The sequence below is a fragment of the Lagenorhynchus albirostris genome, chromosome 4 (assembly GCF_949774975.1).
Source record: "Lagenorhynchus albirostris chromosome 4, mLagAlb1.1, whole genome shotgun sequence".
Classification (NCBI taxonomy): Eukaryota; Metazoa; Chordata; class Mammalia; order Artiodactyla; family Delphinidae; genus Lagenorhynchus; species Lagenorhynchus albirostris.
The window spans coordinates 87,279,988-87,305,248 of NC_083098.1; the positions used below are offsets into that span (position 1 = coordinate 87,279,988).

The 25,261-nt window shown below is 37.0% G+C and overlaps 1 protein-coding gene across 1 annotated transcript in view; it reads right to left on the bottom strand.

The window, feature by feature from the left end:
- Positions 1–25,261, bottom strand: part of DTHD1 (death domain containing 1) — a 70,337-nt gene that overhangs the window by 18,404 nt on the left and 26,672 nt on the right. The window contains 2 exon segments of the mRNA XM_060147049.1: positions 16,276–16,520; positions 23,516–23,805. Of these exon segments, the coding sequence (XP_060003032.1) occupies positions 16,276–16,520; positions 23,516–23,805 (535 nt within the window).

A 25,261-nucleotide genomic window follows, 5' to 3' on the forward strand; every position in this document is an offset into this window, starting at 1 on the left:
ATGCATGGAAAGTATTTGTGTTCTTTTAAAACCATAGAGAACATTTTGAGGGCATCTGAGTGATAGATCATCAAAAAAAGCAAGGAATGTGAACTCACAACCTAAGCCAGAGAAAGCTGGAGCCTTCATCATGTTAAAGGGATGGCCATTATCTCTGCTCTGAAAATGAGGAGCTATGAGCTGATGTCACTATGTGGAAAGAACAGAGGAACTTATTGGGCTGTTTAGAAGTGACTATGCATTTAGAACCAAGATGATAGAGATCTGCCTCAATAGCTAAAAATTCCAGATAACAAAGGAAGCCACCATCTGAGGATATGGTTGCTCTATTAGTTTCATCAAAAGGTACAAGCACTCTGGCTCTCTGGAAGATCTAGATTTGTCAAACATACTGAAGGGGGACAAACGATATGTGAGGCTATATGACATAGTGACAAAAGTGGCAGACATAAGGAAACAAAAGACCCAGCTTGCACAAGGAATGGGGGAAGTGGAAAAGCATGAGAGAAGAATGACTTTGAATACTGGGTCCTCACACAGCCTCTGTCCCTGTGAGGTTATACAAATCGAGGCAAACCATCTAAATGCTCTTGCGAAAGTCTCAGACTGGTGAAACAAAGATGATGGTTCCTACCTCTGAAGTACGCTACGAGGCTAGATTAAGATGATGTCTGTAAAGGACGCCACCTACACTGAGAATTCAGCAAGTGGTGGAGGAGACCCACAAACCAAATGCAATGTGTGGACAATTTTTAGATGTTGTTTTTGAACAAATTAACTGTAAAAAGAGAAAAGTAAATCAGTAGGTGAATATAGGGCTGGGTAGTAGACGCTATTAAGTAATAACTACTAATTTTATTGGGTTTTGCAATGGTTTTGTGGTTGTTTGTTTGTTTTAAAAGTCCTTACCTTTTAAAGAAACTTATAGAATTATTTACAAATAAAGTTATAGAATAGCTGTGATTTGCTTTAAAATACTCAAACAAACAAAAAACCCTATTAGATGAAACAAGAATGGCAGAAAAATGATGAGTGATGGGTCCACATAGGTTCATTGTATAGTTCCTCTATTTTTGTGTGCCTCTGAAAATTTACATACATACACACACACACACCTTTTAAAATAAATATATAGAGATTAAAAGACACCAGCATCAGTTAATAAATATCCTGTTATTGTTTTCATCACAGACATTATTTTAACTACACACTCAGTGCAGACTTCCTGTAGGTTTGGTCCACACAATAAAAGGAAGGGCTTCTACATAGAAAGATCTAAAGACCAGAATAAGCCCATGGAGAAGCAAGACTACTGTGGAAAAAAAAGTAAAAACTGAGTTTAGAGCAAGAAGAACTGACCCAGAGTGGTCTCACTTGGAAATAAATCTAGGAATTAAGATTTTTGGAAGTGAAATCAGGCTGTTACCAATCCCAGAAGAAATGTCCATCCATATCTTTCTTTAGCTCAGATCTTTCTTAGTTTTAAAACTGTACACCTTTTTTTTTTTTTTTTGCTGTACACGGGCCTCTCACTGTTGTGGCCTCTCCAGTTGCGGAGCACAGGCTCCGGATGCGCAGGCTCAGTGGCCATGGCTCACGGGCCCAGCCGCTCCGTGGCATGTGGGATCTTCCTGGACCGGGCCACAAACCTGTGTCCCCTGCATCGGCAGGCGGACTCTCAACCACTGCGCCACCAGGGAAGCTCTAAAACTGTACACCTTTTACTGCAGCCAAACTTACATTTTGTTTCTTCATTATTTTTTCAATTGCTCCTTAGAAAATGACTATTTTTAAGGCTTCAGTTTGATTATGACTTTGTCAAGAGGAAGGGATTAAGTATCTCTCAGCCTTTGAAGGAGTCAGTCACAGAAGAAGACAGCTTTAGGAAACCCAGGAAACCAGATAGATCAATTCAAGACACCCCAAATGATCTAAAGAGCTGGCAGAGATAGAAGGAAGGGGCCCTAGGGATGGGTGCAGGTATAAAGTAAGCAAGGTCTGGATAATTCAGGAAATATATATGTAATACACATGGAACCAGTAAAGGAAAGTTGTCAAAAGCAGTCTGGAATAGGTAAACCTAATTTCTAAATTAATGTCTCCAGATTCATTTTTTAATCTACCAAAGGGTGAAGCAGTAGACATACCACGTGGGGTTGCAGTGAAGATTAAATGACATAATGCATAGAGAATACTTCAAACACGCCTGGCATTTACCAAGCACTCTGTCAGTGTTAACTATGGTGAATATGCTTAAAATTTTGCTCACTATTCCAAGCAGTTATGGCCAAAGCAGATGCTTTTGATGTATAAATGCAGCTATGTGGGAGACCATATTGATTTTAAAAGCAATTCAACAAATCAAAGATACACAACACTATTAGAACTTGCATAAGTTTCTACCTTCTCTCTTTATTGTTTCATTTATAAATTATAATCCCAACAAGTTTTTGTCAGTCATGAAGACCTGTCAAGTTTCCTGCTCAACTCTGAGCAAAATTCTTTCTAGAATATTCTAACAGATTTTTTTAAATTTCCTAATTTTTTTTTTTTCTTCTAGATAGGAATAGCCTTTCTGACAGAAAGGGTGATGTGAATGTGCCAGGAAAGGCCTGGATAGCTACAAACATCTTCCTCCCATATCTGCCCAGAGTATGTGAAACCCCCACATTAATCATTCCTTTGTAGGCATGAAAAGCTACTCCTAAATGTAACTGTTAGCTGGGAAAGGAAACACATAAAGCTTTTGTCAGCTATTAAGACTCCACCTTTAATTGTTTTATCAATTTCCCCAGCATGCATTCATTTATTCTTTAATAGTTCAACAAAACATCATTGAATGTGTACTAGAGATGGGATTACAAAATGAGCTATGCTTCCAGCCCTGAGGAACTCTATCACAAAAGAAGACACTGGGTATAGTGGCTGGGAGTGCCACCATTGGAATCAGACAAACTTGGGTTCAAACAGTAGCTTTGCCATTCTCTACTTATTTCCTCTGGAGCAAACCTCTCTGTACCTCAGTTTCTTCAACCACTGACCTTTTTAGTAAATGGCTTAATAGGCGTAAATGCTTTATCAAGTTACTGTCAGGGAATAACAATAAATATTAGTTATTATTATCATTACTTTTCTTTTATTACTTTTCTTATTACATGAATTAAAATTATAACAGACCATAAGTTAGTACATATTCAAAGTGCTTTGGTTGCAGATACAGTGTAGTACCTTATTCTGCCTGGGAAATTTAAGGGCTTCTTCTAAAGAGATGATAATAGAGCTAAGTATGGAGGCAGTGCTGTCACAAGGGCAGCAGTGGGAAGAGCCACGAGGCAGTTAAGACCACAATATGTAAAAGAAATGAGACCTTAAGTGGAACTAGAGCAAAAGGTGTTAGTTGGGTAAATGTAATATGAAGGGTTTGTAAGGGTGAGTTGTGGGGCTTTGTGAAGGGCCTTATAGGCCAGGGTAAGTGGCTTGGACTTTGATCAAGAGATAGAAAATGCCAATTGAGAAGTTTTAGAAGAGTGAAAATCATATTTGTTTTTGAGAAAAACGACTCTATCACTTGTATAGTCTAGAGTAGAAAAGGGGACTGGTGATAGGCCTTCAAGGAGAAAGTTGCAATCATCTACTGGATGGGGCAACATTAGGGGGAATAGAGATGAAATGCAAGTTTGAACATACTCCCAAACTAAAGTCAGTGAAACACGAAGTTGTATCATAGGACAGCAGCACAAACCAGTGTCCTGGGAGCCACCCTAGGAAGCACCCACTCCACAACTTCCTCCATCTCCCAGTGCCCTCTATGCACCAACCCGCATATGTGTTTACTCTATCACCAAGTCCATTTGATCCCAAGTCCTAAGTCTCTCTCTAATTCTGCTCTCTACTTGCCATCCTTACTGCTATGGTCTGAACATCAGACCATCACCACCTCTTCCAAGGACTACCTCATTAGCCCATTATTTCACTGTTGCTAAGCTTATCGCTTTCTAATTTATCCTTATAGGCGTCACAGTGATATGCTAACAAAATTTGATCATGTCACTCTCCTGGTTAAAATTTTCCAAACACTTGCCTCTACCTATAGGACAAAATATGAGCTCAACGAAAACTAGATACCTACTTCTTCATCCTCAGTTATGGCCAGAGTCATTCCAAGAATACCAGTGGCTGAGAGATTTTGTTGTTTATTCATATGCTAAGGATCTCTGGTTTGAATCTCTTCTTTTCACATGATCTCTATGTCATGAAATCAATCACATTCTTTTGACAAATTTTGACTAAAGGATCCCCCTATAACAATTTCACAGAGACATTTGGATGACCTAAATAAGACATTCAAGGCCCTCCATAATCTTTACCCATCTTTTTTCCCATATGATTTTTCCAAATCTTTCACTCAAGCCACATAGGTCTATTCATTGTCCTTTCTTGAAACACACCTGGTGCTTTGCTACTTCTAAGTTTCAGCTCATGGCATCCCTCTTATGTGGAACCCACTGCCTCTTTCTCTCTTCCTCTCCAGAACGTAAATATTCTCTACATGTGTCTTGCTCTGTGAAGTGTCCCCAAGTCACCTCAGCCCACCGGAACCACTCTCTTTTCTGTACCTGCCATCTCGGCCACTTATTTGCAATTTATCATCAGTTCCTGTCTTGTAATATTACTGTATTGTTGTATTCAATTATTTATCTCTTGCATTGTTTTATAACTTTTAAAAAGTTTATGCTTTATTTCCTGCACCAGAGTGTAATTTCCTTGAAAGCTAAGACTTTAACATGTATTACTTTATATATATAATATATATATATATATTATATATAAAAGTGCCTTCTTTTTAGGAGGGCCTAAAAAGAAATAATACATGAGTAATATGTATATAGTTGGCCCTTAATTAGTAATTAACAATTAATTAGTAATTGTTCATTGACATGGCTGATATAGCTACAGGAGAAAAAAGATTTGTAGTTCATGAACTAGAAAATTGTTTGAATTAATGAACATCATTTTTTACTTATTAAATGTTACAATTTTAACAGAATATATCCAAATACATCAATTACCTATTTTTGTTACATTTTCCCAGACAGGAAAGAATGTATGTGCTTCCTTTATGAAAGAATTATTGAGGGCTTCCCTGGTGGCGCAGTGGTTGAGAGTCTGCCTGCCGATGCAGGAGACGCAGGTTCGTGCCCCGGTCCGGGAAGATCCCACATGCCGCGGAGCGGCTGGGCCCGTGAGCCATGGCCGCTGAGCCTGCGCGTCCGGAGCCTGTGCTCCGAAACGCAAGAGGCCACAACAGTGAGAGGCCCGCGTACCGCAAAAAAAAAAAAAAAAAAAAAAAAGAATTATTGAAAGTCATATGACAAAACAGTGCACAGTTCTTGGTTAGTTATACTGCCCACTGAGCAGAGAAAACCTTCCCTTTTATGGACAGAGGATTAAGGAGGAGGGACAGAGATGGAGAAAGGGGAAGAGGGAGGGAAAGAGATGGGGGGAGAAGGACAAGGAAAGGGAGGGGGAAGCAGAAGAGGAAGGAGAAGGAAAAGAGAAGGGAAAGGTTCTCTTCTGATTAAATCAGTGGGCAAAGCACTTTCCAAAAAAGAATGCAGTATCCTCTTGCTGACTAAACCAGTTTTGCTCATTTTCTTCCTTTCACATGTCATGTACAATATAAAGTCTATTTTTCACTGACATGGTCAAAACTGTGTCTTTGAAGATCATTCTGATGGCTTAGAGGAAGTTTAGACTACAGGTAGGAAGTGCATGTCTAGGCAGCGCCAGGGGCGCCAGCATTGAAACACTGGGAAGAGTGAGGAGGCTTTTAAAACTTTCACAGGTTAAAGAAATTGACATGATAACTCTACTTACCAAGATTCTAGTGGCTTTCTTCTATAATTGGTGGGGGGTGGAGTATGAAGCAACATAGTATTGTAATTAACTCTTGTATAGAAAGCATGAAACTAACTTATTAAAAAATTTTAAATTACTATTTTAAATTCACTATTGTTATTTTAAATTCATCATTCCCCCCAACACACACAACCCTGATTTCTCTTACAGGTTTTTTAAGATCCATGCTTTTCCTAATCTGCTTTCTTAATAGTTACCAATAGCGTTAAAAGCTCCATTTCATTGTTGAACCTTAATATAATTTCGTAAACTATTACAACTAAAAAGCCTGGGTAGAATTGAAGTGCCTGTGAGTGTAAAAATTTTCAGTAGTGGGAAACTTCTCATTTATTCAATCAAGGTTGTTCTCTAGTAGTTAATATCATTAGGGGAAAAAAAAATAATCAGAAAAGAAAGTCAAGGGACTTCCCTGGAGGTCCAGTGGTTAAGGTTAAGACTCCATGCTTCCACTGCAGGGGGCGTGGGTTTAATTCCTGGTCGGGGAACTAAGATCCTGCATGCTGCGCAGTGCGGCCAAAAGAAAGAGAAAAAAGAAAGGAAAGTCAACCCTGGCAGGGCAGGGATATGGCAATGAAAGTCCAAAGTGGTAAGAAAGTGGTGATTCTGAAGAACTGCATGTCGCATCAGCCTCTGCATGCTTCCTCCCTTTGACACAGCAAGTTATTTAATGTGGTGAGAAAGTAAGTGTTGAAGCAGTATCATTCTTTACTAGAAATCACATGTCAGGAGTTCAGTTTTTTTTAAAAAAAAAAAGAGGAAGTTCAGGCTAAGCAAAACTTGGGTCAACAGCTGGCTTACGTAAATGTGAAGGTTATGTATGACTGGGATGCTGCAGCCTCAAACAGAGTCCACAGAAGCAGCCACCTGGAGCCCTTCTCTCCTTCAAAGCAAAGCCTCTGAGCAGACAGGAAGAGTCAGCATTCAAACGCAGCCACAACGCAAGCTGGTGCAAATAACGGAACAGCACAGTCACCTATGTGACTTGATTTCAAAAGCACACACGCATGCCACTTCCTGCCACCTAAAATAATCTTTGACAGTTCTCTGAAACTTGCCTTGTTTCTGCCAAAGCACAAATAGACATAATGTGAACTGAAGTGACTTGAATATTCTGTAAAATGAGGAAGTTTGAAGCATAACTTAGGAAAAATTTAGAGATAAATCATCCTTCTTTTCAGCCATACATTTTCACATGTATTGACTATGTGATCGTTTTCAGAAGATCATATTGAAATGTAAACTATCACCAGGACCCTCTTTGTCTCTCAAACCTCATCCCTTTTCTCTGTTCCTCATGTGTGCATTCACTATGATAGTCTTCCTTCGAGTCCTCGATAAGAAGCTTATGCCCATTGCAGTCTGGGTGCTTGCCATTTGCCTCCCTGGGTGCTCTCCTGGCTGCACGAGCACACAGGCCTCTTGTCACTGTAACTCCTCAGCCCAGAAGACACCTCCACAGTGCAGCCCTTACTGGCCATCCCGTCTGTAAGTGTCCACTGCGAATTCTGTCTATCTGCTGATGCTAATTTACTTTTCTTCTTGATGCGTCTTATGTCCCTCTTTAAACTTTTGGTATTTAACATGCAAGCTCTATTTATGAATTCACCCATGCAACAAACATGTGTTGAGCACCTAACGTATGCCAGACATTATTCTAGGTCCTTGTGATTCATCGCTGAACAAAACAGATAAAGGTCCCTGCCCTCAAGGAACTTATGTCCTGGTTGTGGAGTGGAGGTGCTCCTATGATAAACATAATGAATGAGGAAATACATGTTCAAAGATAAAAATGCTTTTGAAGAAAGAAAAAAATCAGAGCAGGGGCTTCCCTGGTGGCGCAGTGGTTGAGAGTCCGCCTGCCGATGCAGGGGACACGGGTTCGTGCTCCGGTCCGGGAAGATCCCACATGCCGCGGAGCAGCTGGGCCCGTGAGCCATGGCCGCTGAGCCTGCGCGTCCGGAGCTTGTGCTCCGCCACGGGAGAGGCCACGACAGTGAGAGGCCCGCGTACCGCAAAAAAAAAAAAAAAAAAAAAAAAAAAATCAGAGCAATTTAAGGAGGATAAGGAGTGTCAGGCTGTGTGTGTTGCAGCTGATTGCAATAAGAAATAGAATCAAGGTGGGCCTCAGAGAGAAGATGAAATTTGATCAAAGTGAAGAAGATGAAGGTGTTAGCCATGCAGATATCTGAAACCAAGTCATTGCAGGGTTTGGAGCAGAGGCAGGAGTTGGCTGATGTATTTAAAGGCTCACTCTGCCTTCTGAGTTGAGAGTAGTCTGTAGCGAGGCAAGGGAAGAATGAGACCATATACATAGGAACACCACTGTATGCCTGGCCCATGAAGACAAGAAGTGTTTGTTGAATGAATTAATATATGAATAAATGGAATATGGAGGCTGAAAAATAAGAGATCCTCACAAGCATGAAGTAATGGGCGATATCTTCACATCTTTGGGAAACAGACATAGTACATTAAGGTCACATCTTATAATTATTTGTATGTGAATATGTGCGTGTTTATATCTATATACATATATATGAATATGTACTGCTTGCCTTCTCTCTGGAAAACACTTTGAGTTTTGACAGATGCCTTCACCTAATTTATGCCACGTCCATAAATGTACGCATAATGTAGTTTTCATTAATGCCAAGCTCCATATAATGTGACTACTTCCATTTCCTGAAAAATAGCACATTCTAATACTGCCTAGCTGAGATGCTTTTTTTTTTTTTTAATTATGGAAGAAGTCTGTTCTCATAAAAACAGAGGTCATGGTTTCAATTGAAACCATGTTTCATGGTTTCATGGTTTCAATTCCCATTTAGGTATGTTAGTTTTAAATGAGGAAAAAAATTTCTCCAGCCACAGATTCTTTCTCAATGCCAAAATGTTACTTGTGAAAACTTACTTTAGGCATGAGAAAGGGCCAAAAGAGTGAATCCGGAAATCCCCATACAAACCAATTTGGAGAAAAAAAAAAAAAAAAAACAGGTGGCATACTGGCTATAGATTAATATATGAAAGGCAGCTTACATTTAAAATGTAATGTTTTTTAAAAATGCCAATATAGTTCCAAGATGATAAATTTCAAGGTTGGACAATTTTAAGGTTTGAAAAATTGTCTCATTTATCTAATAATTTACAAATAATTATCCAACGTGTACTATGCTTGGCACCGACAATACAAATTGAGCACAACAGTGGATGTGTTTGTATGGTTGATTGCACTAATCTCCAACCAAGGTAACATCACTCTCAAGGAGAGAAAATTTGCTCTTGGGCAAGACAAAAAAGTTTAAACTTTTAACATATAAAACATAGATATACATACAATGCATAAACAGACATACAGTCTAAAGATCCCTTAGGAAGCCAAAAACAAACAAAAAAAGGTTGAGAAACACTTGTCTATTGGAAAGCTAGGGATTATGATAAAATAAGATAACTGCACTGATAGGAAAAGTGTAGAATGTTGTGGAAACACACACCAGGAACACCTAACTTGGTTTGAAGGGGAGGTCGGGAAAGGCTTCCAGGGAGAAGTCACACTTCAGCAGAGCTGTATGGGATGACCAGTAGGGACTGCTCAGGCAAGCAGGTGGAGAGTGTTGTTCTAGAATCAAAGCAGAGGAAGAGCTCATGCAAAAGATATGGATGATCACTAGCACAGACTTTCCTTGAGGAAAATCTATATAGACCCCTTAATTATATAGCTTGGCTAAGTTGGCTAATTAACTCACAATGTCAGATAGGCCACAGAAGAAACACTGTAAACTGAAAGTTGAATTTGGGTCACATTTTATACCTCAAGTGTGTCCTCTCTCACATAGGAGTCTTCCTTTCCATCATCCACCATCATCACAGTTAGACTTTCACCACTTCCTGCCAGAGAGTTCCAACAGCCCCCCTTACTTGTTTCCCTCTGCTCACCCCATACATCAGAACAACACAGCGATCTTAGGAAGTAAAGTGCTAAATCAAGTTACCAAGAGGTCACCCCTGATGTATCCTTTCTCTGCTCTCAAATATTCATGTTGATCCAAATCAGCTCCTTGGCCTGCCAGCTAAGTGTTTGAATAGCCAGGCTCTAAACCACTGATGTGAGAGAACTCAAGTATTCCTTTAAGTCAACAGTTCCTAAACTTTTAGAATCTAATGAACTCTATAGTCCTCCCCGCATTCATCCAGTCACAAATATTTAGAGTGCCTACAATATGCCCAACACTGTTCTAATTACTGATGCTAGAGCTGGAATAGGGTAGACAAGGTCCTTAGCTCATGGGACTTGCTCTCTCAAGGAGGAAAGTCAAGTCGAAATTAAATAAACAAATAAATAAATCTAATAGTTTCAATTGATGATAAGCATTATGAAGTTTTAAAAGGGTCAGGAGTTAAAGAGTGACTTGAAATAAGGAGATGGAGGAATAAGGATAAGGAGGTGATAGTTGAGCTGAGACCTGACTAATGAGAACCAGTTACATGACTATCTAAGGGAAGAGACCCCCAAACATAGGGAACAGCAAGGGCAAAGGCCCTAAATGGAAGTGAAAACTCTCAGAGGAAAAACCGACAGTGGGTATACACTGCCCTAGCTATACAATTCTTAAAATATAATTTTCACTATCAGTGGCTTACTAGACTATGCTACCCTACACATTCCTCCCAAGAACTCCAGGATCTCCCCAAAACCAGTAAGTAAAGGGTTGATGTCTCTAGGACCCTGCTCAAATGGCTACTTTCAATGTGAATGATGAGAACCCATGTCCTATCATTTGTGAAATAATTTTAATATCACCTCTACACTAAAGCATGGTATACATGAAATTGTCATACAACTTCCTGGGAGAACCCGAATGTCCTAAAATCCATCCTGTATCCTTGACTAAGAATCCTAGTGGTATCTGCTAAAGAGGAAATAGCACACAGTGGTTGCCTATGTGTGAAGCAGATTTTCTGGGTATGAATCCCAATTCTGACACTTACTTAGTTACGGGTCCATGGGCAAGTTGCCTAAAATTTCTATGCCTCAGTTTCCTATAAAATGAGAACAGTGATAATGCTTCATATGATTTTTGTGAGGATTTAATGATACAGTGCATGGAAAGCATTTGAAAGATCTTTGGCACATTAGAAATTATTTTAATGGTGGTTATACGAATTCTGAATTCCTGCCTACCATCCCCGGTCAAATTCATTCCATTTCCTCAGCCTAACATATATTTTTCTTCATTCCCAATGGCCAAATTTCTACGAACTTACAAAGCTCAGATAAAATGCGACAACCACCATGAAACTTCTTGATTTTAGCTTCCAGAAAAACAATTTCCCTCCTCTGAATAACTATTTGTACACTGTTTATACCATTAGTCTAATTATTCACAATCTTACAAGGTGATTTTGTATACATGTTTTGCATACTCTGCTAGATTGTAAACAATTTTGAGCAATGGTGTCCTATAGAAATATAGTTTGAAACACATAATTTCAACTATTCTAGTTAGCCATCTAAAAACTTTTAAAGCATATGAGATTAATTTTAATAATATATTTTTGTTTAACTCCATAACCAAAATATTATAACTTACTATGAAATCATTATGAGCAAAATAACGAAATATTTTCTATCTTTTTGTACTAACTTTTTGAAATCCAATGTGTATTTGACACTTACGGTACATCTAAATTTGGACTAGCCATATTTCAAGTGCTCCATAGACACATGTGGATAGTGGCTGCATCCAGGACAACATAGCTTTAGGGCATGTATTATCCTATATATCTCTGTATTTATCAGAATGCTTAGCATAGCACATTTCCTATTTCAGAAGTTCAATTAATATTTGTCAAATTAATGACTTACTTTACTAATTTATTCAAAATCAGTACAAGATCTAATCCCATAGAAAACATGTTTCTGCTATTCATAACACAAGTAAAACCATGTAAAACTACTTCTGGCTTTCTTTAAATGATAAAAAGTTTGTTCTTCCTCTGGAGTGATAAATTTTTCAGTTATATTTCTCATTAGAATGTAATTTAGAAGTACAAGTCCTGGATCACTGAAAGAAATAGTACATACAACAATAAAATTATTTACTTTTTGTTTCACATGTTGAGAGAATTCATTCCTACACTCCAGATAAGAATAAGAATTTTAGAAAAAAGTAATTAACTCTTTTTAAAAATTGAGGTAAAATTGGTATGTTATCAATACATTATATACGATTCAGCTGTACATTACAATTTGATATCTGTATACACTACAAAGTGAACAACACCAAAAACCTAGTTACCAATCATCACCATACAACTGACATCTTCAACCATTTTGTCCCCCAAACCCCCCTCCTCTCTGGTTGGTAATCACCAATCTGTTATCTGTATCTATGAGTTTGCTTTTGTTTTGGTTTGTTTGATCATTTTTTTGTATTTTAGATTCCACAGATGAGTGAAACCACATGGTGTTTGTCTTTCTCTGTCTGACTTATTTCACTTAGCATTGTACCATAAAAGTTCAGCCATGTTATTGCACATCGCAAGATTTAATTCTTTCTATTGCTGCATAGTATGCCATTGTGTATACATACCATATCTTCCTTATCCATTCATCCATCAATGGACACTTAAGTTGTTTCCATAGCTTGGCTATTGTAAATAATACCGCAATGAAGATAGGGTGCATATATCTTTTCAAATTAGTATTTTTATATTCTTTGGATAAATACCCAGAAGGGGAAGAGCTGAATCATATGGTAGTTGTATTTTTAATTTTTGAAGAATCTTCATACTGTTTTTAATAGTGGCTGGATCAATTTACCTTCCCACCAATTTACATTCCCACCAACCCCAAAGTGTATAGGGTTCCCTTTTCTCCACATCCTCTCCAATACTTGCTATTTCTTATCTTTTTGATAATAGCTATTCTATACAAGAGGTTTGAGATGATATCTCATTTTGGTGCTGATTCTCATTTCCCTAATAACTAGTGATGTTGAATATCTTTTCATATGCCTATCAACCACCTGTATGTCTTTTTTGGAAAAGTGTCTATCTGGTTTCTCTGCCCACTGTCTAATTGAGTTGCTTCTGTATTTGTTGTGGTATTATATGCATTCTTTATATATTTTGGATATTAACCCCTTCTCAGATATATGATTTGTAAATATTTTTTCTCATTCAGTAGGTTCAACTTTTATTTGGATGATGATTTCATTCACTATGAAGAAGCATTTTAGTTTGAGGTGTTGAATTTGTTTATTTTCATTTTTGTGTCCTGTGCCTTTGGAGTCAGATCTACAAAGACATTGCTAAGACCAATGTCAAGGAGGTTATGCCTATGTTTTCCTCTAGGATTTTCTTGGTCTTACACACAAGCCTTTAATCCATTGTGAGTTAATTGTTATGCATTGTGTAAGATACTGGTCTAGTTTCAGTCTTTTGCATGTGTATGTCCAGTTTTCCCAACATGATTTATGGAGGAGACTATCCTTTCTTTGTAGTATGTTCTTGGCTCCAATGTCATAATTTAATTGTCTATATGTATGGGTTTATTTCTGGCTTCTCAGTTCTGTTCTATTGATCTGTGTGTCTGTCCTTATACCAATGCCATACTGTTTTGATTACTGTAGCCTTGTAATATAGTTTGAATCACAGTGCTTGATCCCTCCAGCTTTGTTTTCATTCTCAAGATTGCTTTGGCTATTTGGGATCTTTTGTGTTTCCACACAAATTTTAAAATTATTTGTTCCAGGTCTGTGAAAAATGCCTTTGGAATTTTGATAGGGATTGCATTAAACCTGTAGATTGCTTTAGTTAGTATGAACATTTTGACTATATTAATTCTTCCAATCCATGAGCACAGGGTATTTTTCCATTTATTTGTATCTTCTCCAAATTCTTTTATCAGTGTCTTACAATTTTTAGTGTATAGGCCTTTCACCTCCTTGATTAAATTTATTACTGGCTTTTCTTTATACAATTGTAAATGGCATTGTTTTCTTAAATTCTCTTTCTGATAGTTCATTATTAGTGTATAGAAGTGCCACAGGTTTATTTATATATTGATTTTGTATCCTGCAACTTTACTGAATTGATGAATTAGTTCCCACGGCTTTTGGTAGTGTCTTTAGGGTTTTCTATATATATTATTATACCATCTGCAAATAGTGACAATTTTAAAATTTGGATTCCTTTTACTTATGTTTCTTGTCTAACTACTGTAGATAGGACCTTTAGTACTAAGTTAAATAAAAGTGTCAAGAGTGGGCATACTTGTCATGTTCCTGATCTTAGTGTAAATGCTTTCAGCTTTTCACCATTGAGTATGATGTTTGCTGTAGGTTTGTCATGTATGGCATTTATTATGTTGAGGTAACTTTTCTCTATACCTGCTTTGTTGATAATTTTTATTATAAATGGATGTTGAATTTTGTCAAAATTTTTTTCTGCTTCTATTGAGATGATCATATGACTCTTATCCTTTATTTTGTTAATGTGGTATAACACATTGATTGATTTGCAGATGTTGAACTATCCTTGCATCCTTGGGATAAATCCCACTTGATCCCGGTGTATGATTCTTTTCATGTATTGTTGGATTCACTTTGCTAACATCTTGTTGAGGATTTTTGCATCTACATTCATCAAGGATATTGGTCTGTAATTTTCTCTTTTTTGTGGCATCCTTGTTTGGTTTTGGTATCAGGGTAATATTGGCTTCATAAAAAAATTTTGGAAGCATTCCCTCCTTTTCAATATTTTGGAAGAGTTTGAGAGGATAGATAGTAAATATTCTTTTGAATGTTTGTTAGAATTCATCCATGAAGCTGTCTGGTCCTGGACTTTTGTTTGCTGAGAAGTTTTTGATCATTGTTTCAATCTCCTAACAAGAAATCAGTCTATTCAGATTTTCTATTTCTTCATGACTGAATCTTAGAAGATTTTTTTGTTTCTAGGAATTTATCCATTTCTTGTAGGTTGCCTAATTTGTTGGTATATAATTGTTTGTAGTAGTTTCTTATTATCTTTTTTTATTTTTGTGGTATCAGTTGTAACTTCTCCTCTAGATGTAACATTTATAAATATATATGCAGACAGTATAGGAGCACCAAAATAAATAAAGCAAATATTAACTGACCTAAAGGGAGAAATTGACAACAATACAGTAATAATAAGGGACTTTAATATTCCACTTATTTCAATGATAGATCATCCATACAGAAAATTAATAAGCAAACATCAACTTTAAACAACACATTAAACCAAATGAACCTAATAGATACATATATAGAGAAAGAACATTCCATCTAAAAGCAGCAGAATACACATTTTTCTCAAGTGCATGTGGACCATTCTCCAAATAGGTCACATGTTAGGTCACAAAATAAGTCTCCATAAACTCAAGGGGATTGTAATCCTGTCAAGCATCTTCTCCAAACAACAGTGACATGAAACTAGTAATCAACTAATAGAAGAAACTGAGAAATTCACAAAAATGTGGAGATTAATCAACATGCTACTGAATAACCAATGAGTCATTAGGAATTTGAAGACAAAATCAAAAACTACATAGACAAATGAAAACAGAAACAGGACATACCAACATCTATGCTAAAGCAGTTCTAAGAGGAAAGTTCATGACGATACAGGCTTACTTCAAGAAACAAGAAAAATTGCAAATAAGCTAACTTTACACCTGAAAGAACTAGAAAAAGAAGAACAAAAAAGTCCAAATTTAATCGAGGAAGGAAATAATAAAGATTAGAATGGAAATAAATGAAATAGAGTCTGAAAAGACAGTATAAATGATCAATGAAACTAACAGTTGGTTCTTTGAAAAGATAAACAAAATTAACAAAACTTTAACTAGACTAACCAAAAAGAAAAAAAAAAAGAACTCAAATAAACAAAATCAGAAATGAAAGAGTATTAACTCTTAAAACAAACGTGCAGGATTTGGTAAGTCTCACTGAAAATATTTTTATGTCATTTTCCTTGTCACCACATGATTTTTCAAAAATTGTTGTGTTCTGAACGGTATTCTATGTTTTTATAAATGATTTTTTTTAGTTACTCAGAATCAGTTACAGAAAATGAATGACATTTTTTCAATAGTCATTAACAATATACTGTCAGGACCAGACCAATTTGAATTGTTCCTATTACAAAGTTGATATGGAAGAAAGTAGAAATCCTGACATGCATTCTATTACTCTTGTAGCTTATCCTTCTTTATCAACATTATTCCTATCTTTCCTTTCAACCATAAGTATCCGTATTTATGCAGTATTGAATTTGGTAGAGAATTATAGAGAATTAACAAAATACAGTAGTTAGGGAAGTAAAATGATTCACCTTTGGCAATTTCAATGGTAATTTGCAAATTGGCAACTGATAATTGTTTTCGTTAAGTATAAGAGATTGATCCAAGTTGTGGACTATCTTTTCTTTAGGTACTTTATAAACTACAATGGTACCCTTATAATGAGGGCAGCTATAGTTTCCCAATTCATCCACCTCTTTGATTTGGAGTTCCAGTCTAGGTTTCCTTTGTAAATGAAAAATAAGCTTGTAGTCTTTTCCATAATCCTTCCCATTGCCTAAATAGAAGTAAAATGCATTTGTTACTATTAATATATACCACTTTTTTTACTTATTTTTAAAAATCCAAATAATCATTCATTTTAAAAAATTTGTCTTTTTTGTGTCAATACCTCTTGTCAAAACATAACCTAATAAACCAGCACTAAGCTGAGACTGTATAAATTACTAAAATGATTCTCATCTATACTTGGACCAGGTGCTCTCTGGCTGCTTCTAGGTCTAATAATCTTTGATTTTCTTTTTCTTTTTTTATGCATTTGTGGGAGTCATCATTGATCTGATTTCTTTTTCTATTCCATTTTGCTACAACAAGAAACCATTGGAAATACTCATCTCTTTCTCTACTTAGAAAATTATTTTCACTTTTTAAGAATGATATTTTTCCTTTCACTTAACTATTCATATCACGTTGCACACTATCACGACCTCACAACAGACATTCTAGAACTGTGCTCTCCTATACGGTAGCCACTAGCAAAATGTGGCTTTTAAAATTAAAGTTAAAACTAATTAAGATCAAAAATTCAATTCCTTAGGTGCTCTAGCCACATTTCGAATGTTCAATAGCCACGTCTGTCTAGTAGCTACCATATGGGAGAGTACACATATAAAACATTTTCACCATGCAGAAATACAGTGCTGTTCTAGAACTTCCAAATGGAATAGTTTCTAGATTTAATAGCTACTAAAATTTCTATTAAAACCTGGTGAATTCTCCCCAAACAAGCATATGTAAAAGTCTTCTCAACTGTCCACTGAAAATAATGGAGCTTTAGTGAACATAACATTTCACTCTTGGGGGTTTTACCATGACAGTCAGGATATTTCACCTTCTCATTGCAACAGTAAAACAGACACTGCGGTATTCGTAAGGCAAGTGTGCATTACCCTTAGCAAAATTTAAAAGTAAGCTGTAACGTAGCAGTTATAATATGTTTCTGACATAAAGATCTAGATCCATGTTCAGCCTCTAATATTTACCTACGCCGTAATATTTATCCAGTTCTTGCACATCTCTGAACTTCTTGGAGCCTTAACTTCCTTACCTTTAAAACGAGAAATAAAACTAACGTCCTAGGATTGTTCTGGGAATGAAATGAGGGAGTATGGATAGAATGATTGGCACAGGGCCTGGCACATTATAAAGGCTCAGTAAATAATAGCAATGACAGCAAATGAGAAGGACGAAGACGGATTCTCACATTGTTTTGAATTTGTATGACAAAAACCAACCCACTTAAATTTTTTAAAAGACTGTCAATATGAAGCTTTTATATCTAAGTTGCAACTTTCTGCTGCTCTCAGAGGCCTGAAAGTTGACTGCCCAGAGCTTTCTCTTTCTCTCTCTTTCTCTTATGGGAAGCTTTCCCTCTTGCATTCTGTGAGAGATGTAAATGACACTAATACTTTTCTCCTTGTTTTGACTGCTAGAGGTCATTTTGGTGAATTTCTAAAGCACAATTAAATCTAGAATTAGAATAACTCCAGGTTATGGAAGGTATAGGAGTATGTCCCTTTGCTTAAGTCTACATTTTAGGGGCAACCTGGCTCCTTGAACAAAACAGATTCCTAGGACATCCTAGGACAGGCATGACTATCCAGGGTTTGCTTTAAAAGTTTCATTCTGGTAAGAAAGAAAGGGAAAAAGAAAAAAAAGATAAATTATTTGGAGTCACTGAAATAGCATCTAGTAAATAGTAAATTAGAGTTTCTAGATCACTGTGGGAATACTTAGCAAACTTCTACTTCTATGCCACTAGAGTACTACCAAGAAAAATGTTGCTACTTACGTCCCAACAGAATATAATTTAGTAAATTTCTCCTTCCACCCCTTGAATGATACTCCCTGCCAGGTATACAATTACTCATAAAGGATAATGTATATAAGTATATGAAGATTGGAGGATGAGGCGTAGTCACATTGGTTCTACCTATTTCTAGAACTTATCTACCTCGAATTGCCAGTTAATTAAAAAAAATAAAGATTTGTAATGTAAATCTCTAAGAATCACATTTATATATGAAATAAGGATGAAATTATTGAGGATTTACTAGTAATAAATAGCATGATCTTAGTGTTATCAAAGAAAGTATTATGTAGACTTAAGTTGGAGTTTCATTGTTGCTAAGATGTAACACTATATTTTGAAGACCCTTTGTCACAGAAAAAAGCAGAACCAAAAAAAGAACAAATAGCACAAAGAAATTGCATTATTTTATTTTTTTCTCCCACTCTGGCATATTTAGAGAAGTAAAACCAAAAGTCACTCATTAAATACCAAAATTACGAAAGCAATCATTAGTTGACATTTTGAAAACCTCTTTCTCGTCAATGTATTATGTACATAGTTCCTAGCAGGGATAGGGTAGGAGCTATACAATAAATATTTGTCATTTAAAGAACTAAATAATTTATTTATATTTTGTGAGTTACTAGATATTTTTTATAGCAATGTATTTTCTTCTCAATAATGCATATTGGAATATTTTTCATTGAAGACATAGGAAGTACAAACATAGACCTATATGCTTTTGCTTAGAAAAGTCACATGAAGAAGTGACATGCTACCAACACAGAGAACCAGAATACTCTCATGAGAACCACTGGCTCAGGATATTTCTGTGTCCTAACACATCTCCACCAGTTCTAGGTACTTTCACCATAAGCATCTTTGCTGTAGACATCTTTGCCACAAACCTTTTTTCCACCACATTTTTGCCATATAACTATCTGGCCATAAGGCAATTTTGCTGTAAAAGATAAAATAACTGGTTAACAGTTTGGTTTGACATATACAACAAAAAAATCATGACAGATGACGATGTTTTACCCCACGAATTGGTTTCTTATTTCGAAACACACTACACTGGGGGAGAAAGAGGCTGAGACTGAGAGCCTGGCAGGCCCAGAGTTGAACTCACATTTTCCATAGAACTTTGGAACATCTGTCAAGAGACATGTGACAATATGCAAAGGACAAACAGTGTAGAAGGTTTTGCAATGCGACACAAAGCTCAGTTACAAATATGCATCCTGGTATATGGAAACTGATACCTCTCTCAGTGAAGGATGAAGTTTTAGTGAATAAGAAAAAGTGCGATGCCAAACAGAAAGATGAATAAACAAGTTAAAAAAAATGTATAAAATACTATGAACAAAAGACTTGGAAGACAAGTGCTTAGGTACAACCCGCAAAATAAAATCAGTTATCTGTGCAGCATTGTCATGAATCTACACACATTTTAACTGTATTTAAATATTTTGTGTCGCAGTAAAGTCTTTATAATTTTGTTATTCATTTTTCATGTTTTATTATGTGCTTTTAAATGTCCCCCTTTTATTTTTTGCCATTATACCTTTTATGGCAAAATTGCCTTATGGCTAATTAGTTATGCAGTAAAAATACTTGCGGCAAAGATGTCTATGGCAAAGATGCTTATGGCGAAAATACCAGAAACAATTTCTAATACCTTTGCCTCTAAGCCTCCATCAACCCTTGCTTGATTCATTGCAATGGCTCATTAACCTGTCTCCCTGCTGCTACACTTGCCTTATACCATCTAATCTCAACACAGATATAATCTGACCCAGATCATGTGATGGCCCTGTTGAAAACCCTTCTTGGCTTCCCACTTCATTTAGAATAAAAGGCAAAGTCCTTGAAATGGCCTTCAAGGCATGACCAGTACCTACCTCATCTCCTCCAACTCTCCTCTCCCTCCCTCTCATCCAGCCATCCCAGCCTCCTTGCCCTGCCTGGGACAAATTCTCCTGGGATAGGATTATGGCTTGCTCTCTCATCTTCAAGTCTCTGCTGAAATGGCACTTTCTCTGACGAGTCTATTTAAAATTGCAAATCTGCCACTCTCTCTGAGACTTTCTATTCCCTTTCCTTTATTCTTCTGTAAGGAATTTTCCACCTCATTAAGCTGTACATTTTATTATTTATTTGCTTCTTCTCTGTGTCTCTCCAGTAAAATATAATGTACATAAGGACAGGGAATCTTTGTTAAATGAGTAAAAGGAAGGTCATTCTAACATTCTAACACGTGTGTCTGGGAAAACTATTTCTCTGGGCCAAAGGGCATTTGGGGCAACTTGGACACACACAGACCTCTTTGGGGCATTACTCGATGTTATGAGTGGTGCTAAGGTGTCATTATATAAAATTCTGTCTGCCCGTTTCCTAGCACTTTATGAATTTTCTGAGCACTGGGGGCTTAGATGTGATGCAATAGAAAGCTTAAGTGCTGAATCAACAGCTCTAACCTAGAGAGAGAAAGAAGATTCTAGCTGTGTCCAGAAGAATGCCAAAGGCCAATATAAAAACCAAAGGAACACCTATCTTATTTTCTCTTAGAAGTGGAAATTATCTCTATGTCCCAAGGTCCTCAGTCAAAAGAACCATCTGTATTCTATATAAGGAATATAGAGATTTTGATATTTCTCAGAGGGCAGTCATCTAAATTTATTAATTAAAGTTTTAAATACTTTTAATCACATAATACTATAATGTTAAGGTTGTTCCAAAGCTTTTGTCTTCATTCTTCAAACAAATACTTCTTCTAGCTTTTAGGCACCTCCCTAAAATAAAGCAGGCCCACCAATAAAACAGGCCCTCCTTTCATGGCACTGTAGTCAGAGACACTGACATTGATCAAACAATTAAAAAATAAATAGAAGATTATATCTACGACCATGTCCACTAAGAGAATTACATAAGGATCTGAATAAGTAAAATAAGAACAGAGGTAATCAGGAAAGATAGAAAAAGCTTCTCCACACGTGATCATTATAAGTGACATAGGAAAATACAGTAGGAGATGACTAGAGAAGACGGTGGGGATGGATTGAGGGGAGGACCTCCAGGCAGACAACCTCTGGCAGTTTGTATCTGAGATTCACAGAGGCTACCACAGGCCCTGATGGAAGGATCAGGTATCAATTCTTTACTGAGGGTCTTGCTCCTCTTAGATGGAGAAAATCCAGTGAAGCTCCAGATCTGGCCATAAGTCTCTAGAAAAGGCAAAGGAGAAAGGATCCTGGCATCCTGACTGACTCATTTTCTTTGAGTGAAGAGGAGTTCTTCATTCCTATATGGAGGGACCGCACACATGCTGCCTGTCTCCAGGCACTCTTATTTTAGCATATACTCCCTATTCCCCATTATAGACAATAGTACACTCAACCGTTGCCTATGAGAAGCACAGTAACTCTCTCCCGTTTGGAGCAGGAGGTAAACACAGCTGCTGTCCCAAGTACTACAGGAAGTCATTTGCATCACTAGTTTGGGTGGGACACTTCCAGGTTTTGACTCTCTCTTCTTAGACGGATTATCCTAGCATAGTTTCTATTCCAGAAGCCAAGTAGGAAAGGATATCTTCCACCCTTCCTTCCTCTCCTCCCCCTTCCCCTTTTTGTGACATTCTGTCACTCACTCCATAGGTCCCATAAGCTGGCTCAGATGGCTGAGACTCTGCATGCGAAAGTGGAAGACATACTTCAAATTGGGACATTTTGAATCTCACTTATTTCTGAAATACCAAAAACAGGGCAGCCTCAGCTTTAAGCCACATCGTTTTTGAAGCCACAGAAAGCAAAGAGCCAGCGGAGCTTAGAGTAATTTCCAGAATTAGAGAGAAAATAGGCACCATTTAAAAATCAATGAGATCTATATTAATTTATAAGTAAACAGAGACTCTTACTTCAAGTCAAGTCTATCACAGGACTCCGGGGCCAGAAATTCCCACAGAACCCATTCCTGAATTTCCCCCACACCTCATCTTTACATGCATGCTGTTTGATATTATTCTGCCTCAAGGAAAGGAGTTAGAAAGGAAAAGGGGTTGAATCAATAAAAAAGAAATGGCTGTGAGGGCAACCCCCCCAAAGCTTTTTTTCTCTCTTCTCTCACACAGCTGTTTTCTCTGTTCTTCTTTTTCTTCCTTTTCTCTTTCCCTCCTTTTATCTCTTCTGTCTCACCCATTCCCTCACTTCTGCCACATCTCCTTCCACCTCTCATAGTCACTCACCCTGTTTGTCTTCCTCAGCATCATCATATATTCATTGATTCACTACATATTTATTGAAAGCCCTTGATATATCAGGCACTATTCTAGGCTCAAGGGTACACAGCAAGAAAGACACAGTCACTGCCCTAATGGAATTTACATTCCAGTGAAGAACATAAATATAAGAATGAAAAGTATATAAACAAATAAATAAGTAAAGTAATTTCAAGTTGTGGTAAGATTTATAATGGAAATAAAAGATCACTAGATAAATATAAAGATAAGAGGTAAGCAGGGGTATGTCATCTGGATCTGAGGTTCTTAACCACTTTTGTGCCATGGTCCCTTTTGGACTTTGGTGAAGCTTATTGATTCCTTCCCGGCATAGTCTTTTAAATATATAAAATACAATAACTGGAATTATAAATAGTACAGTTATGCTGGAATATAGTCTATCCACACGTCTCTTGGGAGTCCACTGACCTCACGTTAGATTCTTTGTAGGACAACATAGAGTTTGGGCATTATTTAAAGTGGAATAGGAGGTAATTACAAAGTTTTAATCAGGGAAGTAATAAAGTATGACTCATTTTTAAAAGATCACTGTTATTACTCTATGGAAATATTGATACATTCCATTTCACATGGCTAATAGTGAAAACAGAGGAATATTTACGAGGCAACGACACTGGTGTAGGAAAGAGATGATCCTAGCTTGAACGCAGCTATACAAATTATGGAGAAGATTATTTCTAAAAGTGTCACTTAGGGTCTTCCCATTAAGGAATGTGCATGCTCTAAAAAGAGAAGAAGCAGACTGGAAAGAAAGAAGTAAATAAGTCCTTTTTCTCTTCCTACTTTTCCAAAGCTTCCCCTCAGTTCTTTGAAGATTTCCTTAGTAAAACATGTTTAGTGGACTCCTTCTGAAGCTTGTGGCTGATAGCTCATAGAACATGCAAAAAGATTTCTTGATACTTACTTGAAGCAAATATGTTTCCAGTAAACCTTAAAAGGAGTTGTTCTCCTTCTTTCACTTGGAAATGGCGAGATGGCTCTGGAGGACCACTAGATGCTTCCAAGCGCAAGTTCCTAAGCACCTGATGTAAATCTTTAGAAGGCACCACTAAAATGACAGTTCTATGTGGGTTGTCTTTCTGGTGATAAAGTACAATGCAAACAGTGATGCTGAGCGTGGCTTCCTCCAAAGACTTCACAAAAGAAACCAAATGGCTATTGTCCACAATGGAAGACGGGTGAAGCACTATAAACCTGCATGGAAGAAAGAAGGAGTAAACTGAGGGAAACAGCCAGTTTCAAAAATATCAAGAATAACTAATAACACCCCCCAAAAGCCATTATTAACCAAACCTCCTTTAAAAATCAAGCATTCTGATGACTAATTGATTAAATTCATGAATGACTTGAATGAAACTCTTGGCAGTCAGGAAACCAGCTTAAATCAAGTTCTAAAACAGATGCCCATAAACAAAGAAGTCATCCAGCCTCAGCTTAGCTCTAAATATGGCAGCATATTTTAAATTTTATTTTAACTAACATTACCAAAGAGTATTACTTCAAAAAGAGAAAGATGATCCAGATAATCTGTTTACTATCAATAGGACACAAAATATATGTCATTATTAAGTGGAGATTGAAATATTCATCTCTGTCACTGTGTGATAAGAGTTGTTATGGTGGACCCTGTATGAGTTGAATTGTGTCCCCTCCACCCAAATCCTGTGTTGGAGGCCAAATTCCCAGTACCTCGGAATGCAACCTTATTTGAAGATATGGTCTTTACAGAGGTAATCAAATCAGTGTGAGGTCATTAGAGTACACCCTAATCCAGTATGACTGGTGTCATAAAAAATAAATTTGGACACAAATATGCATACAGAGAGAATGCCATGTGAACATGAAATGAGCCATCTATAAGCCAAGGAAAGAGGCCTGGGACAGATCCCTCAGAGTCCTCAGAAGGAATAAACCTTGCCAACACCTTGATTTTGGACTTCTAGCATCCAGAAATATAAGACAATACATTTCTGTTGTTTAAGCCACTGAGTTTGTGATACTTTATGATGGCAGCCTAGCAAACTAATTCAAATCCCTCTTCCTGGTCTGGCCCACCTGTTGCCCAACTGTTATCCAGAAAATTGCTCTATAAGAGCCCCCTCCCCCAGAACAGCATCACATACACAAACAAAGACTAACTGATGCAAGAGTGTAAAGCCAGCCTCCTTGGAACTCACACTTCAGAGCTCCCCTGAGGTATCAGGCTGAGGTAAAACTTCAGCTCAAGCCATAATTTCTCCCATTTCTTCCCTTATCCTCCCTGCTTTCTTTCATCACTCTACAGGAGTCTCCTGAGAGCCCTCTCTCAAAGAGTCACTTGCATTCTCATCTTAGACTCTTTTTCTAGGGAACTGACCCAAGACAATTATAGATGTAAGTTCTTCCTTTATGAGATAAAGGCTATCCTTGGACATGTGATTGCCCTCTCTTTATGAGTGTCTACTTCTCAGGAACCTTAACATGTCTAACTCTTCTCATAATGAGCTGTCTAGAAAACATGGAAATGAGAAAGCAAAATGAGGACACTGGAATAACAAATTCAGTTTATATATACATAGGAGATAAGCATAATATGAATGGTTAATTACTATCTCCATGAAATTTCAGAAATGAAGGTGCTATTTTAAAACTATTTTGGAGTTAGAAGAAA